Raw genomic sequence first — 20,034 nt, 5'->3', positions numbered from 1 at the left:
GACGTGTCATATGAGAATCCACCTTTTGAGGGGATTCCCACTTAGCAAAATAATTATCCGTGAACCGATAAGCCACCGCCAGACGCCTCTGCGGCTGGTATCGCTTGCCAGACTGTTTCCACGCCTCCTCTAAATGGTCCACCAACTGACCCGAAAGAGGAAAGACTGTGGCGTCACCCTTCACATCCTTAAAAAAGGCATATTTGGATTTAGCCGCTGGGGGAACTTCGTCCTCAATCACCAAGGCTGTGCGGACTGCCCGAATAAGTCCAGGAATATACACCTTGGACCTAAAGTCCGCTTCCTTAGGAAAGATCCAGAATCTCCCAGTCATCAGACGTCCCTTCGTCATCCTCTTAAGGAGCCGACGGAGACGCCACCGGCCATTTATGTGGCCGCATCACAGACTCCCCTTGCAACACATCCGACAAGTGCTGTACAGAACTCGTCAGGGAGTTAACCCACGCCGGCTCCTGAGAAACCGGGAGAGGGGAAATAGGGAGACTGCGGGGTACCACCAATTGTCTTGGGAAACCCTGCACCACTGATTGCTGGGACAAACCCATCTGCGTAAATGCGGGCTGCGGAGCTAACTGGCCCACTAAGGTTGTAAGTGCCTGAGCGAAACAAGCCCAGGGCGGCTCCTGTACCGGTGCTGTAACCGTAATAGGCCGCGCCAACAACAAACACTGCCGGCATAGGCCCTCTGCGCTACCCTCCCCCTCCGCTAAAGGTACTTTACACATAGTACACTGCAGCCAGAGAGGAAAGTCACTTTCAGACATGATGGTAGAAAGTATGTGACCCCCTCACCAATTTTTAAAAAGGCGAGAGACCACCCTGCAGCACCGCACCACAAGGGCTTTAGCAGAAAGAACAGGGACAGTAATAAGGCTGACAGTCAGAAAGGAAAGTACAGGCAGCAGCGCTAGCACAGTCACATACAATGCAAAGAAACTCAATTCCTGCACTAACAGCGCTGATAAATCAACTACACAGACACAGAGACTGGTAGGACAAAGCGCTGCATACACAGACCTGACCACAGCGGAGGAGAGGTATGCGGGGGGACCCAGACCACGATGCCTTCGTCCAGACTTCCAGCAGCGTTCACCATGCGTTCTGAAGATGGCCGTCAAGGAGCAGAGAGGGAGGAGCGCTGCCACAGGGCCAGTCGGCGTGTTACAGAGAGGGCTGTGTGCAGCGCGGGAGGCGCCGGCTGAGAGACAGGGAAGGCGCGCTCCCCTGGCATGCATTTAACCCCTGGGACGCCGCAGCGCTACCGCTCTGCCGCGGTCCTGCTGTCCCAGGGGGGTAGTGGAAGCGCAGGTTAGTACCTGGCTCCACGCTGCAGCCAGTCCCCAGGGAGCCCCCTGCCTGGGGACCTCTGGACCATGTATCAGCGGGGACCCACTGCGGGACCCCGCTGCTTACCTTGCTGCCCCCCTTGACTCCGGCCATGGTCCTAAACATCTGGGGTCACCGCTAGCTGTGACCCCAGATGCTTACCAGCATCCCCGGATCAGTACCGGCGTTCTGGTACCGGCGGGGGTGTAGGGAAGACAGCATGGACGTCAAAGCTGACTGTCCATGCTGTACTTCCAGATGTGCAGCCACAGCTGCAAAACGAAAACTTCAGGGGCTCTTCATGGCCCCCCTCTAACAGGTGCCTCCGACTCCGGCCGGGCACCGAACTAAACTGAGATGCCTTGGCTCGGGGGCGGGGTATAGGAGGGGGACCCTAGTGCATCCTTGGAGGCTGAAAGCTTAACTCTATGGTGCCCGATGACTGACGTCACACCTATACCCCCCAAGGTATCCTGTGGATACCCTATGGACCCTGAAGTAGAAACAGTAGATGTATCCAGCTTTATTCCATATGCAAGTAACCATAAAAGGAAATGGCTCAAGAATGTTCCTAAGAGGAAGTTTTATAGAAACCATAGGAAATGTACATCAGATAACAAATATCAAGAACATGCTGTTAAGCTGATGAGGGACTTATCTGTGAAGGACTATCCACAACGAGTTTTAGATGAAGCCTTTGAATTTTCTCAAACCCTGGACAGAACATCTATCTTGGGCTTGGATGAAAAAAGAAAAGCGAACAATGGGCAGAATAAAAACAACAACAAGGTGTTAGGACCTACATTAATTTCAAAATATAACGTAGCTGCAAATAAAATTCCTGGGATCATGAGAAATAATCATAAACTCTTGTTAACAGATACGATTTTGAGAACACAACTTGATAAAAATCTATCTGTGGTTTTTAAAAGAGCAAAAAATCTGAAAAAAATTCTGGCCTTTACTTTCTTTAGAAGCAAAAAATTACATTGTTGCCACCTCCTCTCAGAAAACCATCATAGGCTCTAAGATTCTCGGATGCTACAAATGTTACCATAGGAAATGTACCACCTATTCTCACATTCTTAAAAAAAACTAAGTCTGTGTTTGCATCAGTGGTCCGAAAAAACTTTCAGATTCGGTCATTTATTAATTGCAATTCACAATTTGTGATTATTTATTGATGTGTCCGTGTAATCTTCATTATATTGGCCATAGAATCCGGCCACTGAAGCAAAGATTCCTTAATAAATGTGTTAATCATAGTATGCCGAGACATTTTTTAGAACAACATGCAAGTGGTCTTAAGGTGGTTGTGATAGAACAAATTCCAAATATGCCAAGGGGTGGTGATATGTTCAGACATCTTTGTAGGCAGGAGGCTGCATGGATTCTCAAAATGCAGACATTAAAGCCCACAGGGTCTCAATGAGACAATAGATCTAGAATTTATTTATTTACCCTGTTCACTCTATTTCTTTCTCCCTCTTATAGTTTGTGTTTCTGCTCTAAATTATGCTCTAAATTTGGGTGTATTCATCTTTTATACCTTGCTGTGCTTTTTTCAATTAGATTATATTTTCACTCTCTCAGCCAAACAGCACTTGAGAGGCTGTACTACTGGGTAGTGTTGATTATTATCAGATGTATGGGAATAGGATTAGGTTTTTCCATGCAATAATACTAAATAATATATATTAATATACTAACATCAATTGTTTCGATCTTATTGTAGTATCAGAATATTTATCTGTACATATGGATCTATTCAGACCTGTTTGTTTAGCCTACATATTTCTCCTCTTTTCCATGAAATGGGTTTTTCTTCTCTGTTTTCTCTTACATAGTGTATTTTCTATTCTTATTTTTTTTATCTTACTAAATCTCTCAGACAAGTTTTTTTTTGTGTGGGTATGTACAAACTAATATTTTCATTCCCAATAGACTGGGTGTGTTTAGATCTTAATTATTGCAGTATGACATGTCAAAATCATACAGAGAAAAGCAAAAAAATACACCCAAGCGCTTAAAAACACACTGTTAAAAGAACTGTAGCTGCAGCGGTATATAGCATAAAAGGGGAATAATTGCAACCCCGGCAAAAAAATGGGCGTGGTCACTTAAAAATGGGGCGTGTCAACATGACATACCCCTTTATTTTCACGCTGAACATTCCTATCCATATGCACATTAACCCAGTAGTACCCCTTATACAGTACTCCCAGTATGCAGTTGTGGTCCCTCTTATGCATGCCCATAGTAGTGCCCCTTATACAGTATCCCCAGTAGTGTTCCCTCTTATGCAGCCCCCAATTAGTTCCACTTACTCAGTACCCCCAGTAGTGGCCCCCCAAATGCAGTGCCCCATATAGCGTTCCCCCTTATGCAGTGCCCCCAGTAGCAGTCCCCACAATGCAGTGCGCCCAGTAGTGGTATCCCCTTATGCAGTGCCCTTTATATAGTGCCCCCAGTAGTAGTCCCCCCCCCTATGCAGTGCCCTTTATATAGTGCCCCCAGCAGTAGTCCCCCCATGCAGTTTTCCCAGTAGTGGTCCCCCTTATGCAGGCACCCAGTAGTGATCCCCCCTATCCAGTGCCCCCTGTAGTGGCCCTTCCTATTATTGCCCCCAGTAGTGGTCCCCCCAGTGCAATGCCTCTAGTAGTAGGCCCCTTTTATAATGCCCCCAGTGGTAGTTCCCCCCCCCCCCAAGTAGTAGTCCCCAGTAGAGGTTCCCCCTCCCGATTAAGTGCCCCCAGTAGTAGCTCCCCCCCAGTAGAGGTCCTCCCAATAATGGTGCCCCCAGTAGTAGCCACCCCTCCCCCGTTGTGCTCCCAGTAGTGCAGACAGGTTTAAAAAATCTATATATAAAAATATACTTACCAGAATTCACACTGCTGCTCCGGACTGCGACACCGCTCCCGCCGCCCGCCAGTCCTCCCGGGCAGGCACGCTCAGCATTATGGGAGAGACGTCATGATGTCATGACGTCTGTCCCATTACCCACTGCAGGAGCCGGACGGAAGCCCGGCTCTTGCAGTGGGTGCTGCAGCAGTCAATGAGAGTCTATCTGACTCTCATTGGCTGCTGTTTCAATGAGAGTCTATCTGACTCTCATTGGCTGCTGTTTAACACACGCATCGCCGACAGCGCTGACGGCGATGCGTGTGTTATGCACAGCCTGAGCCCGCCTCCTAGCGCTATTGGGCAAGCGCTCAGGGGGAGGGAACGGGCTCAGCTGTGCAGCACAGGACCGGCGCTGGAAGCCTAGCACCGGTCCTGTGTAAATGTGTAGCGTTGACCGCACTCACTACGGTCGGCGCTACACTGGTGGCTAACTAGGGCAGGCCGGACTGTGGTCGGCGGCGCGCGCCCCCACCCCACGTGCCGCCGGTCCCATGGCGCCCAGGGCAGGCACCCTGCCCGACCCCCCCTAGTTACGCCACTGTTTCTATGGTAGTAGTGGATCAGAATGAGCAATACACTGCATATCACTTTATTTACTAAGCAGTGATAAGAGACAGAGTGAAAAGTGATAAGGAAGTGATAAGGTGCCAGTCAATCAGCTACTAACTGTCATTTTTTAAACACAGCCTATGAGATGGCAGTTGGGAGCTGATTGGCTGGCACCTCATCACTTACTTATCACTTTTCACTGTCTCTTATCACTGCTTAGTACATAGACCCCTAAATCTGTGAATACGATGTCAACTAATTAATTAATCACCGACAGATGATCGAGCCCTACCACATGCTACTTAAAGCCGCCTGTGTGTATAGACAGCCTATTCTGCCTTTTGAGAAAGTCGCTGATCGTGGTGAAATGCGTTAAGGATAAGCGGTTTTATTTTTATTTTCACATACCTGCACCCCCGGATTCACCACCAGCCACCTTGTGGAGACTACGCACATCAGGCGCTATCTGTTCGCCAAGTCGCTTCACCTAGTGTAGCAGCTACGCGGCTATTACACTGCTGGATTTCCCCTTTGACTGAATAAACACTTTGCCACCGGGCTGTGATCCCACTGTGGTGCCGGAGAGCTTATTGCTTACAGCACTCACAGATCCGTTAATCCGAGGAGGTGATATCATTTGGTATGTGAACTACATGTGGACATTTGTTTCAGGTTACAATATAGCCACGCTACTTTTTTCCACACTCAGTAGCGCAGTATAACAGGGCACTGTTTCCATAAACATTGCCCTTTTCATCCGTTTTTCAATCACATGAACAAATTCTTTTGGTCTCATAAGTGATTATATTATTGAATAATATTGTTGTCTCTTTTACCTACTTTAGGTGATGCTACTATTTTGTCCAGCGTTTAGATCTACAGTATATATATATATATATATATATATATATGCTTTATTCTGCTATTCTTGCTATGAGAGTTATATAAACAGGTTTATGATATATCTATGAATATGTAAGAGCATCTTTTGATACCTTTTTAAGTGTATATTAAATTATTTTTTATAAACGGAATATCTGATTGATGTTTGCGTGTGCAGCGCTCTTCCACCTTTCTTTTATTATATTTCTTGTGGTTGCGAAGAGTGGTGAGCAGCAGCCCACACATTTTTCTGACTTGATTAGTGCTTCCTTGGCACCTGGTATTTTTATCTTTGTTTACAGCCTGTTGGGATCATTCAGTTAGGTTTAACCAAGCCACACATGAGAGTATAAAGAAGAATGAACAGAAGGAACATCTTTCTAAAACAGCAACTATAAAACTTGAGAAAGATCAAGATTATAAAGAGTGAGCATACATTAACTTAGAGAAAAGGACTTTGTGCTCACATAAAATAGTTTTCTTTTAGTACTCCAATGGGGGGGGGGGGTCACATTGTGAAACCAACCAACTCTTTGGGTAGGTACACCCAGTGAAAGCTTTGTATAAACATCTTCCTTCAAAAACAGACATGAAATTTGTAGAATCTGTTGAATATAAAAGATGATCAAATGATCACATCTGCTTAGCTGTACTTCCATGTCCAGAAGACACTCACTGATCTGGTAAGATGCACCTTAAAATTTTCAAGACCAGGCTGCCCAACCCCTCTGTAAGCCTGACTAATGATGTGAGTAAGATACTTTGCAATGGACTGGTTTGAAACCAGCCAATCTCTATTCGAAGTATCACAGAGGACTAAGAGATCCATTCTCATGACACCTGTCCTCTGAACTTAAGTCTGCAGAGCCCAAAGTATGAAGCGAGCCGCCTTTTTTTTAAAGGTCCAAAGCCGTAACAACAATATCCTGATTAAACTGAAACAGGAAACCACTTTTGGCTGGAATAAAGGCTTTGTCTGAAGGACAATCCACAAGGTAAATGAGAGATCTACAAGACAGAGTTCCCAGTTCTGCATTGCGCTTACCCAATGAAATAAATAAAAGGAAAACGGTCTTCCAGATGAGGAATTTTAATTTCACTGAATCAAATAGTGAGGAAGCTGTATAGAATTCAATACTAGATTAAGATTTCTTAGAGATATTGGATGCACAAATGGAGCCCATACATGCAGCATGCGCTGTAAAACATGTCTGGGCTTCCGATAAAAGGGCAAGTTTTCTATTAAAGAAAACCAAAAGAGCTGAATCCTGAATCTTGAGGGAACTCGGTCTCAACCCCACGTCCAGATCACAACTTGGACAACAAAAAGGATAAAGTAGAAGACCCCTTTCCATGCAAAACATGAGCTGTTATCCAAACTCATTAATTTCCTGGCCTTTAAGAATAGCCTGAATCACCTTATCAGACAATTCCTTCAGATCATGGTTTGAGCATCTACACTGTTAAAACCAGCTACTGTAAACACAAGTGAATGACCTTGACTTAAATGTTCCAGCATTGGGAGATTAAGATGAACCCTCCTGTCCAAGACTGCCTGCATATCTATTGACACCCTCAAGGGATAATGGGTATACCTCAAAAGGACTGTCCCACTGCACCACCTGAGGGACAAAAACAAAGGGACCCCTCTGTCAATTAATCATTAAGAAAGAACTCTTATTTTGGTGGTCTCTGCAAAGATTTTGTCTAGCTCTCGACCGAATATGATCCCATCTGAGAAAGAAAGCAAAGTCTAAGGGGTATATTTACCAAAGTGCGGGTTTCTAGAAGCAAGCTGATTCTAACTATTATCTTCTAGATGGTGCTAGAGAAATAATAAGTAGAATCAACTCCATGGCAGCAGCTCCTGAAGGTCCCACTGGCAAGCTAACGTGGCAGGTGACACTCTGGATGGAAGTACCCATTATTTTGCTCTCTCGTCAGACATGAAAGAAAAGCAGACAAAAAGTCAAAGGAACACAATCAGAACAATGAAATGGAACCTGCAAGACAGAAGACAATGAGCCACCAGGAATTAAAAAAAATAAATAAATAGACCAAGAAATAAAACTGAAGACTGTTAAGCAGTTCATACAAGCCCATGCATGGCCAATACACTTTAAATAAAAACTGAATCTTGGCAGGCATGGAGCAAAATAAATTTATAGGGTCTAAACTCTTCCTGAACCCATTATTCCCCAACATTCTCAGAGTGAAATATTTGTTTGTTACAAGTAAAGGCTACAGAGTCAACTAAACAAAAAAAAATGATTTATTTAAAACATAAAGGACATAACCAATAAATACTGCATAAATATCTCAGAGTGTCCCCAAATAGAGGATGTAGGAACAGTGGGAACAATGTAAAGTCGGACATATCACCATTAATATGACATTATGAAGAATATTACAGGTACTGTAGTTCCGATAGGATTATTTAAGCAATGACTGAAAACAGTTACTCCTAACCAACAAGTTTCAATAAATATGTATATAGTGATAACAGCTCTAACAAATACATCCCTGGGACAAGATGTGAATAAGACCCCCCCTTCCCGTCGCACCATTCAGAAGGTGTTTCAAATGGCACAAGGGACAGGCTTTTGTTGATCTACAATTTTAATGGGCTGGTAAAGATAGGCATTTACATGCAACAAATTAGGTAGCACTGAATTCCTTACTCATCTGTTAGTTGGAAAATGGAGTATATGTTTTTTAAACAGGCACCATGAAAATTAAGAATATATATAAAAATGTTTAAAGAAGAAAAAAAACAGAACCTTGTTCTATACATGGGTAATCAAAGCCCATGTGGCAACATTCAATAGTGAATTAAAAAATAATTTTCAATTTACGTTACAAAATTAAATGACAAGGTTGTGACACAAAATAAACTTGTGTGAAAATGGGAATAATGAAATCTTGATATTGTTATTACAACTACTTAGACAAAAATATTAGATTTTAAATTGTAAAGATTATCTAGATTTCAATTTGCACAGACAGGGTGGCCAGTTTTTGAGAAAAGGAGAATCATTAGAGTGTATATAAGTGGCTTTCTATTTTAGTTACACATGTAAAATGAAAAGGTTTTGAGCACTGGAATAACATGGTTAATAGAAAGGTTTCCATGGTTGTAATTCATTATCTGTTCCTTAATTCAGTAAAAATTATGATAAGGGGGAAATATAGTATGATACTTACGTAATCAAATTTCTCTGCATTGCTTGATCCTTGCTGTGTGATAAAGCACAAAAAACAAAATGTAAGCTCCTTAAAGTGAAAACAAATCACTAATACACTTAGGTACACTGGCATTGCTACATGGATTTTCAGTACTAGAGCCACATTGTCCATCACTCAATACATAAAAAAAAACAGAATCCAGTAAAATGCGAAACAAAGCAATAAAGCACAAGGGTAAATTCTGATGTGTAAAAATTCACAAATGACCAACTGTATGAATGTATATAAATATATATATATATATATATACATATTATATATATATATAATGAGATATGGTAAGAACATACCCTTGTTATCTCTATTTCTACAAAGTCCATAGGGTTCCACAGGATACCTTGGGGTATAGGTGTGACGTCAGTCGCCGGGCACCATAGAGTTAAGCTTTTCTGCCTCCCAGGATGCACTAGGGTCCCCCTCCTATACCCCGCCCCCGAGCCAAGGCACCTCAGTTAGTTATCAAGCCATAGGCCGGAGGAGGAGAAGGAAGAGAGAGAAAAAAGATCTGGACACATACAAGAATCACATTCTCACCAGAGGGAGACGGAAAACCGGTGACCAGAGCACAGCCCATCTGCAGCACAGGTGCGACAGGGAGGGAGTCCTGTGGAACCCTATGGACTTCGTAGAAATAGAGATAACAAGGGTAAGTTCTTACCATTTCTCATATTTTCTACTTCAGGGTCCATAGGGTATCCACAGGATACCTTGGGTATGTCCCAAAGCAGTATCCTTTAAGGGTGGGGATGCTCCTCTGCAGAAAGGAGAATCCGCCGCCCGAAGGAAGCATCCTGAGAGGCGAAGGTGCCAAACCTGTAATACCTCACGAAGGTATGGACAGAAAACCACGTAGCAGCCTTGCAGATCTAGACTGCAGAGGCACCATGTCGAGCTGCCCACGAAGGAAACACAGACCTAGTGGAATGAGCCTTCAGAGAAGGAGGAACCGGTAGGCCTTCATGAAGATAAGCTTCAGAAATAGCCATACGGATCCAGGCTGCCAAAGTTTGCTTTGAAGCAGGCCAACCCTTTTACGGAAGCCATAGAGGACAAACAAAGCGTCCGACTTCCTACAGGAAGAAGTGCGGTCAACATAAGTCCTTAAGGCCCGCACAACATCCAAAGAGGCCTCACCCACGGAAAGACCCGGTGAGTTAAAGGCCGGAACACCGATTTCCTCGTTAACATGAAACTGGGAAACAACTTAGGGAAGAAACTCGGGCCGAGTGCGGAGCACTGCCCTGTTCCCATGAAAAACCAAGAAAGGGGGTCTACAAGAAAGAGCCCCTAAATCAGAAACACGTCTGGCCGAAGCAATAGCCAGAAGGAAAACAGTCTTAGCTGTTAGCCATTTAAGATCCACTGAGCCCAGTGGTTCAAACGGCGGTCCTTGGAGAGCCCTCAGGACCACAGCCAAATCCCAAGGCGCCACAGGTGGAACAAAGGGCGGCTGAATGCGGAGAACACCTTGCATAAAGGTGCGCACATCCGGGATTGTAGCAATCCTACGGTGAAACCAGACAGATAGGGCCGAAACCTGTACCTTCAAAGAAGCAAGGCGAAGCCCATGATCTAGTCCCGCTTGGCGAGAATCCGAGACAGACGAAACTCCTGCGGTGCATAACCTCTCGGTCGACACCACTGGAAGAACGTATGCCACACGCGATGGTATATCCTCGCGGAAGACGGTTTCAGAGCTCGCAACATAGTACGCACCACAGAGCTGGAAAACCCCCGGGACCTCAGCATGGCCGTCTCAACAGCCACGCCGTCAAAGACAGCCGAGTCAGGTCCGGGTGAAGACAAGGACCCTGAGACAGAAGGTCCGGTCGTAGCGGCAACCGCAGAGGACTGTCCACGGACAGACCCTGAAGGTCTGAGAACCAGTGCCGTCTGGGCCACGCGGGAGCTATCAACAGGAGCGTCCCTCCTTCCTGTTTGAATTTCCGGATTACCCGTGGAAGAAGGGAGACCGGAGGGAACAGGTATGCGAACCGGAACGTCCACCGGACGGACAGAGCATCCACCAGAGACGCCCCTTCGTCTCTTGTGCAAGACCCGTACACCGGCAACTTGTTGTTGTGCCGGGACACCATGAGGTCGATCTCTGGAAGACCCCACCTGTCCACCAGCAATTGAAAAACGTCCGGGTGCAGGGACCATTCCCCCGGATGAACGTCCTGGCGACTTAGAAAGTCCGCCTCCCAATTTAGCACTCCCGGGATGAAGACCGCTGATATGGCTGGAAGATTGCGCTCCGCCCAAACCAGGATCCGAGAGACCTCTACGAGAGCCGCCCGACTGCGAGTTCCTCCTTGCCAGTTTATGTAGGCCACGGTGGTAGCATTGTCCGACTGGACCTGCACCGGGTGACCCTGGAGAAACCGATGTGCCTGCTGGAGAGCATTGAAGACCGCACGGAGTTCCAAGATATTTATTGGAAGCTCCGCTTCTGTCGGCATCCACCTGCCCTGGAACAAGTGTGGACCCGAAACTGCTCCCCAGCCCCGAAGACTGGCGTCCGTTGTCAACAGGACCAAATTTGGAACCCAGAACGGACGTCTCTTGTTGAGGTGGGTTGTCTGTAACCACAAAGCAAGGGACAGGCGAACCTCCGGGGTGATAAACAATTGTCTGGGACTTCAGAGACTGAGGCAGCCCGTTCCACTTGGACAGGATCAGGTGCTGCAGAGGTCTGGAGTGAAACTGGGCATATTCCACCATGTCGAACACCGACACCATGGAGCCCAGTAACCTCATCGCCGAGTGTAGGGACACCCGGCGGCTGTGCAGACAACTGCGCACCCTCGACTGTAAAGCAGAGATCTTGTCCTCCGTCACGAAGATCCTTTGCTGTCCCGAGTCCAATAAGGCTCCAAGATGCAGAATCCTCCGAGACGGGATTAGAGAGGACTTCTGCCAGTTGATTAGCCAGCCGTGCCGTTGCAGCAGTGCAATGGTCAGGTCCAAGTGGCGTAACAGGAGCTCTGGAGATCCTGCCACCAATAACAGGTCGTCCAAGTATGGCAACATGCGGACTCCCTGCAGCCGCAGAGAAGCCGCCATGACCGCCATTCACCTTGGTGAAAACACGTGGTGCTGTCGCCAGGCCAAAAGGTAACGCCCGAAACTGGAAGTGGTCGCTGCGGATTGCAAACCTGAGGAACTGTTGATGGCGCAAAAGAATAGGGACATGCAGGTAAGCGTCCTGTATGTCCAATGACACCATGTAGTCCCCAGGTTCCAGCGCCAGAATGATGGACCGTAGGGTCTCCATCCGAAACTTCGGAACCCGCAAAGACTTGTTGAGTGCTTTGAGGTTGAGAATCGGACGATACGACCCATTGGGTTTCTGTACCAAAAAAAGATTTGAATAGAAACCCTGGCCCCTCTGGGAGAATGGAACAGGCACTATAACTCCAGCCTGGAGCATAGTGTGCAATACCTTCCGCAGCTCCGTAGCCTTGTTCCGGTCTGATGGTAGACCCGTGGTGAAGAATTGCGCCGGGGGTCTGTGCCGGAAGGAGAGGGCGTACCCGTGGGAGACCACCTCGAGAACCCAAGTGTCTGTCGTAGTGGCCGACCAACACTGGGCGAACTGCAGCAGGCGGCCTCCCACCCTGGGATCCCCCAAAGGGAGGCCCGGACCGTCAGGCCGCAGGCTTGTCATCTGGCTTGGGGACCGGACGTCTGGTACTTCATGCCTGCTTCCGGGGCTTGGCCGATTTCTTAGGGCCAGCCTGTCGAGGAAACGACTGTGGTTTGGGCCTGCCCTGGGCCCTAGATGACCGAAAGGACGATGGTCCAGAACCAGAAGGAGCAGCAGCCGACGGGAGACAAGCCGATTTGGCTGCCGCCAGCGTGGCCACAATCTTATCCAGATCCGGACCGAAGAGAACTTCTCCGGTAAACGGCAACGCCTCCAGACCCTTTTTGGAATCTACGTCCGCCTTCCAGGATCGCAGCCACAAGGTGCGACGAGCAGCCACCGCTGCTGAAGAAATTCTAGACACCAGAGTACCAATATCTAGGGCCGCCTCGTTGATATAAGTGGCCGAATCACGGAGATTACCAATCAACTCCGCCTGTTCGGCCGGACAGTCGGAATCAAAAGAAGCCTCTAATGAATCCGCCCAGTGCTCCATCGCTCTGGCAACCCAGCAAATGGCCATAGCCGGCCGTGCTGCCCCCCCCCGCAAGGGAATAAGCGGACTTCAGGCAGATCTCCACCTTGCGGTCCGTAGCATCCTTAAGGGAGGACATGGATGGCATCGGCAATGTGGCACTACGGACAAGACGGGTCACGTGAGAATCCACCTGTGGAGGGGATTCCCACTTTGCAAAATAATTATCCGCGAACGGATAAGCCACCGCCAGGCGTCTCTGCGGCTGGTATCTTTTGCCAGGCTGTTTCCACGCCTCCTCTAAATGGTCCACTAACTGACCCGAAAGAGGAAAGACTGTGGCATCGCCCTTCACATCTTTGAAAAAGGCATACTTAGATTTAGCCGCTGGGGGAACTTCGTCCTCAATCACCAAGGCTGTGCGGACCGCCCGAATAAGTCCAGGAATATATACTTTGGACTTAGCATCAGCGTCCTTAGTGTGGAGAGGTTCCTGATCGTAAGGATCCAGAATCTCCCCATCATCAGACGTCCCCTCGTCATCCTCATAAGGAGCAGACAGAGACGCCACCGGCCGTTTATGCGGCCGCATCACAGACTCCCCTTGCAACACATCCGACAAGTGCTGTACAGAACTCGTCAGGGAGTTAACCCACGCTGGCTCCTGAGAAACCGGGAGCGGGGAAATAGGGAGACTGTGGGGTACCACCAATTGTCGTGGGAAACCCTGCATGGGTGACGACACCACTGACTGCTGGGACAAACCCATCGGTGTAAACGCGGGCTGCGGAGCTAACTGGCCCACTAAGGCTGTAAGCGCCTGAGCGAAACAAGCCCAGGGCGGCTCCTGTACCGGTGCTGTAACCGTAAGCGGCCGCGCCAGGGACAAACACTGCCGGCAAAGGCCCTCCGCGCTACCCTCCCCCTCCGCTAACGGTACTTTACACGTAGTACACTGTAGCCGGAGAGGAAAATCACTTTCAGTCATGATAGCACCAGGTATGTGACCCCTCCCACCAATTATATAGTAAATAGGCGAGAGACCACCCTGCAGCACCGCACCGCAAGGGCTTAGCAGAAAGAACAGGGACAGAATAAAGCTGACAGTTTTAGAAGAAAAGTTACAGGCAGCAGCGCTAGCACAGTCACATACAATGCAAAGAAAATCAATTCCTGCACTAACAGCGCTGATCACTCAACTACGCAGACACAGGGCCTGGTAGGACACAGCGCTGCATACACAGACCTGACCACAGCGGAGGAGAGGTATGCAGGGGGACCCAGACCACGATGCTTCCTTCCAGGCTTCCAGCAGCGTTCACCATGCGTTCAGAAGAAGATGGCCGCCGAGGAGCAGAGAGGAGGCTGGCCTGGGGGAGGAGCGCTGCCACAGGGCCAGTCGGCAGCGTGCAGAGAGGGCTGTGTGCAGCGGGGGAGGCGCCGGCTGTGAGACAGGGAAGGCGCGCTCCCGTCATGCATTTAACCCCTGGGACGCCGCAGCACTACCGCTCTGCTGCGGTCCGCTGTCCCAGGGGGTAGTGGAAGCGCAGGTTGGTCGCCTGGCTCCACGCTGCAGCCAGTCCCCAGGGAGCCCCCTGCCTGGGGACTTAGGACCATGTGACCAGCGGGGACCCACCGCGGGAACCCGCTGCTTACCTTTGTCCCCCTTGAATCCGGCCATGGTCCGCAACATCTGGCGTCACCGCTAGCTGTGACCCCAGATGCTCACCAGCATCCCCAGATCGGTACCGGCGTTCTGGTACCGGCGGGGGTGTAGGGAAGACAGCATGGACGTCAGGACTGACTGTCCATGCTGTACATCCAGATGTGCAGCCACAGCTGCAAAGAAGAAAGCTTCAGGGGCTCTTCTAGCCCCCACTCCGACAGGTGCACCCGACTCCGGCCAGGCACCAAACTAAACTGAGGTGCTTTGGCTCGGGGGCGGGGTATAGGAGGGGGACCCTAGTGCATCCTGGGAGGCTGAAAAGCTTAACTCTATGGTGCCCGGTGACTGACGTCACACCTATACCCCAAGGTATCCTGTGGATACCCTATGGACCCTGAAGTAGAAATATATATATACATATATACACACAGTATATTTAGATATGTATGTAAACATATATCAAATTATCAAATAAAATGACCTGACTGACTCACTGACTTCGCAACGTCCAGCTCAAACCCCTGGACCTAGAAACATCAAAAAAATTTGGGGAGTATATGCCTTCCATGACGTAGTACCCACTAAGAAGGGATTTTTCGAAATTCTACTCCTAAGAGGTTGAAAAGGGCTAAAAAGTTTCATCCACCTGTGAAATGTCCAGACTGACTGTCTCGTCATAGTTCAATATTCAAACACCAACTTTCATCCCAAGTGCTGACAAACATCACTGGCAGTTGGTGTGGCTACACTATCTGAATAGTGAGGCAAGGGAATGTGTTACTACACAGGCATGGGAGGGGAATGTGTTAGTACAGGTGTGAGGGAAGGAATGTTTTACTACAGAGGTAAGAGAGGAAATGTGTTACAACAGCAGTGAAAGAGGAATGTGTTATTATACAGGAGAGGGGAATGTGTTACTAAACAGATGAGGGAGAGGAATGTGTTACTACATAAGTGAGGGAGGGTAATGTGTTACTACACCAGTGAGAGTGGTGAATGTGTTACTACACCGTTGAAGGTGGGGAATGTGTTACTACACCAGTGAGGGAGGGGAATGTCAAATGTGTTACTAAGGGGTGAGGAAAGGAAATGTGTTATTCCAGAGGTGAGGGAGGGGAACAAGTAACTACAGGTCTGATTGACGGCAATGGGTTACTACAGGGGTGAGAGAGGGATTGTATTTCTACACAGGTGAGGGAATGGAATGTCGAAGGTGTTACATCATGGATGAGGGAGGGAAATGTGATACTACAGAGGTGAGCACGGCTAATGTTTTACTATACAGGTGAGGGAGGGTAATGTGTTACTACACAGGTGAGAGAAGGTAATGTGTTACTACACCGGTGAGGGTGGGGAATGTGTTACTACACCAGTGAGGGAGGGGAATGTCAAATGTGTTACTAAGGGGTGAAGAAAGGAAATGTGTTACTACAGGAGTGAGCAGGGCAATGTGTTACTCGAGAGGTGAGGGAAGGGAATAAGTAAATACAGGTGTGATTGAGGGCAATGTGTTACTACAAGTGTGAGAGAGGGATTGTATTTCTACACAGGTGAGGGAAGGGAATGTTGAATGTGTAACAACATGGGCGAGGGAGGGAAATGTGATACTACAGAGGTGAGCAAGGCTAATGTGTAACTATACAGGTGAGGGAGGGTAATGTCCAACTATCGCAGTGATGTATAACTATAGAGATTAAGGATTAATGTGTTACTAGAATGGTGAGATGGAAATGTAAATAGTAAAAAGGTCTATCCGGGTGAAACAGAGTACATCAGTAGTACTGTATATGAACTGGAAAAATGCAGTGACACAGCAGGCTATTTATTATTTGGCATACACACTGTTACCGGTTCTATTTTTTAAAGTGCATTTGTGCAGACTATAACCATTACCATATTCATGAATATAGGTGCATGATTAGAATATGCACTAAAATGTGTTCTTGTCCAGAGGCCTATTTTTTTATTCATTTGTAAGTTAATCTTAAATAGACAAGATTTACATTGGCCTTCTTTCTACACAATAAGGCATAGCAACAAGCCCATAGTAACACCAGTTTCTCATGAGATGCCCAAAACAGAAACTGAATGAGAAGAATCTCTTCAGCAAAAAATTTATTAAGGCTGCTGTGAAAAAAAAAAAACTAGTCCAAACCAAACATCAACATAAGGAATATGGCTGAGCACATGCAACTATGTAATTTAAAGTCGTACACATCTCACTCGAATATCCACTTGCAACTGATTGGATGTCAAAAAACAGATTCCCGCACTGGACTGTTAAGATTATATTGCTTAATGTGACTAAAATGTGGTCCCTATATCCAAATTGCAGTTTTGATCCATAGGGGTAAATTTATGAAGATGGGAGTTCAATTTAAGAAGTTATGTTGCCCATAGCAACCAATCAGATTCTACTACCCAATGAGCACAGTGGCCTCCATCATCCGTAAATGGAGTTCAGAACCAAAAGAATTCTTCCTAGAGTTGGCCGGCCATCTAAACTGAGCGATCAAGGGAGAAGGGCCCTAGTCAGGGAGGTGACCAAGAACCCGATGGTCAGTTTGTCAGAGCTACAGAATTCCTCTGTGGAGAGAGGAGAACCTTCCAGAAGGACAACCATCTCTGCAGCAATCCACCAATCAGGCCTGTATATTAGAGTGGCCAGATGGAAGACACAAAAAAGCACATGGCAGCCAGCCTGGAGTTTGCCAAAATGCACCTGAAGGACTTATATATTTAGAGAAAAAAGGGAGAATCAATTATGTTACAAGTGCACTCAAACTCTCCTTCGAGAATAAAATTCTTTAATTTTTATTAAGTATATTTAAAATATTAAATTGGGCTTATCCAAGTACAATATACAATTATATTTATTACCTATTTAAATAATACAGTATTTTATTATCTGTGCTTTATCATAGCTTCAATGTTGTTCAATATCTAAATAAAGCAAAATATTAAAACCGTTTATCATAGATATAGATATAATGTGATAAGAAAAAAGTTGAAAATCATGTGATAAAGAAAATAAAGTATGTTTAAAAACAAAATCGTGTGCTGTCTTTATTTGTAAATATAAAGTTTAATCTGTTGTTGTGTGTCTAGTCCTAATAGCTTACAATAGTATACCCCAAATGTTATTATTTATTAAGGCTAATATGGATATAATTTACTAGAGAATAGAGATATATGTCAGCTGCTTAGTATCTTATATTAGACTATCATCCACAATATATTTGCTACATAATAGAGTAGCTAGACATAGATACAAATGTTACTAGTATCTTAAATAGTAGCAATAAGCTGAAGATTCTAATCACGAGGACTGAGAATTGCTTTCATTATAAAGCAGCTATTTACTGCGGTATTTATTCAGTGGATTCACAACCAAATCTTTTAGTTCCTCTCAATGAATGACACCAATTCACATTTCTTCTATGATACGTGTTCAAACTGCATCTAGCACATATTATGGCATGAGTTAGCTAAACATAAAAGTAAATATTATCACAAGTAGAGAAGCTTGTAACTCTTATCTTAGGAGCTGTATCACAAGGAGAGAAGCTCGTAACTCTTATTTTAGGAGCTGTACAATATTCCAATTGTACGGCAGCTGAAAGCTGCTATCAATTCAGGTGTTTCCTTCCTTGAATCACTTCTTCTCAGTTCCTCGTAGTAAGTGATTTATAACTTTTATTCATAGATGTTAAATATTCACACTCTTATTCATGTAGCTATATCATTACTTTAGCTAAATATGAATATCAGTGTTATCAGGATCATTCATAGGGGAAAATAGAATAGTGATTTTTATCTCCTAAGCAGAAGGCTGATCTCATTACATGGCAGCTTGAAGCTGCTGTTCATTAAACCCCCGTGAAATCAGTTATCACGTATAGCCGTGTTTAACTTCTGTTGTGTTCTCCTTAGATTCTCCACACTTATGCTCTCACTACCATATATTAGAATAAAAGTAATATCTCACAAATACAGTGACATTTATATTAGTTTAAGTATCTGTCAGTTCTAGGTGCAGTGCAAGTCTGATGCCGGGATCAGCATTACTGACATGCCACCTGCTCTTCTTATGGTTTTTGTGTAAACGTATATATTGGTTCGCTATTAGGACAGATCCTATCTGTTTGAAGTATACGCAATATCTCACAAATAGAGTGGCATCTATACTAGTTTATGTATCTGCCAGTTCTGGGTGCGGTGCAAGTCTGATGCCGGGATCAGCATTACTCACATGCCGCCTGCACTTCTTATAGTTTTTCTACAAATTCACATGTTTGTTCGCTATTAGGACAGATCCTATATTTTTGTATACAATTTTAAAAAGGATGGCATTTCCTATTACACACACAACAATATATTTCTATAACAATTTATCACATCACAAGAACAGCACACGGCAGACGCCGATGCGCATTTCGCTTAGGTCAGCTTTCTCAAGGCTTATAGCACCTGAAGGACTCTCTGGTCTGATGAGACAAAGATTGAACTCTTTGGTGTCAATGCCAGGCAATATATTTTGAAGAAACCAGGCACCGCTCATCACCAGGCCAATACCATCCCTACAATGAAGCATGGTGGTGGCAGCATCATGCTGTGGGGATGTTTTTCAGTGGCAGGAACTGGGAGACTAGTCAGGATAGAGGGAAATATGAATGCAGCAAAGTACAGAGACATCCTGGATGAAAACCTGCTCCAGAGAGCTCTTCACCTCAGACTGGGGCGACGGTTCATCTTTCAGCAGGACAACGACCCTAAGCACACAGCCAAGATATCAAAGGAGTGGCTTCAGGACAACTCTGTGAATGTCCTTGAGTGGCCCAGCCAGAGCCCAGACTTGAATCCAATTGAACATCTCTGGAGAGATCTGAAAATGGCTGTGTAGCGACGCTTCCTATCCAACCTGATGGAGCTTTAGAGGTGCTGCAAAGAGGAATGGGTGAAACTGCCCAAAGATAGGTGCGCCAAGCTTGTGGCATCATATTCAAAAAGACTTGAGGCTGTAATTGCTGCCAAAGGTGCATCAACAAAGTATTGAGCAAACATTGTGAATACTTATGTTCATGTGATTTCTTAATTTTTTTTTTTTTTTATAAAATTTGCAAAAATTGCAAAAAAACTTTTACACGATGTCATTATGCGGTATTGTGTGTAGAATTTTGAAGACAAAAAATGAGTTTATTCAATTTAGCAATAAAGCTGTAACATAACAAAATGTGGAAAAAATTAAGCGTTATGAATACTTTCTGGATGCACTGTAGGATCAAACACGGCCTTGTGGCCGAGTTGCAGCTTTCA

General features: G+C 45.9%; 1 protein-coding gene across 3 annotated transcripts in view; it reads right to left on the bottom strand.

Annotated features, from left to right (window-relative positions):
• LOC148454597 (glutaminase kidney isoform, mitochondrial-like) overlaps positions 1–20,034 on the bottom strand; it is a 600,729-nt gene that overhangs the window by 322,994 nt on the left and 257,701 nt on the right. For all 3 annotated transcript variants that reach the window (XM_088460752.1, XM_088460753.1, XM_088460754.1), the window contains exon 8: positions 8,887–8,919. In XM_088460752.1, coding sequence (XP_088316878.1) covers positions 8,887–8,919 — 33 coding nt within the window. The remainder of the gene's footprint in view (positions 1–8,886; positions 8,920–20,034) is intronic.

The sequence above is a fragment of the Taudactylus pleione genome, unplaced genomic scaffold (assembly GCF_031769625.1).
Source record: "Taudactylus pleione unplaced genomic scaffold, aTauple2 ptg000977l, whole genome shotgun sequence".
Taxonomy (NCBI): domain Eukaryota; kingdom Metazoa; phylum Chordata; class Amphibia; order Anura; family Myobatrachidae; genus Taudactylus; species Taudactylus pleione.
The sequence above is the reverse complement of the archived record's forward strand: the minus strand, read 5'-3'. Positions and strand labels throughout refer to the sequence as shown.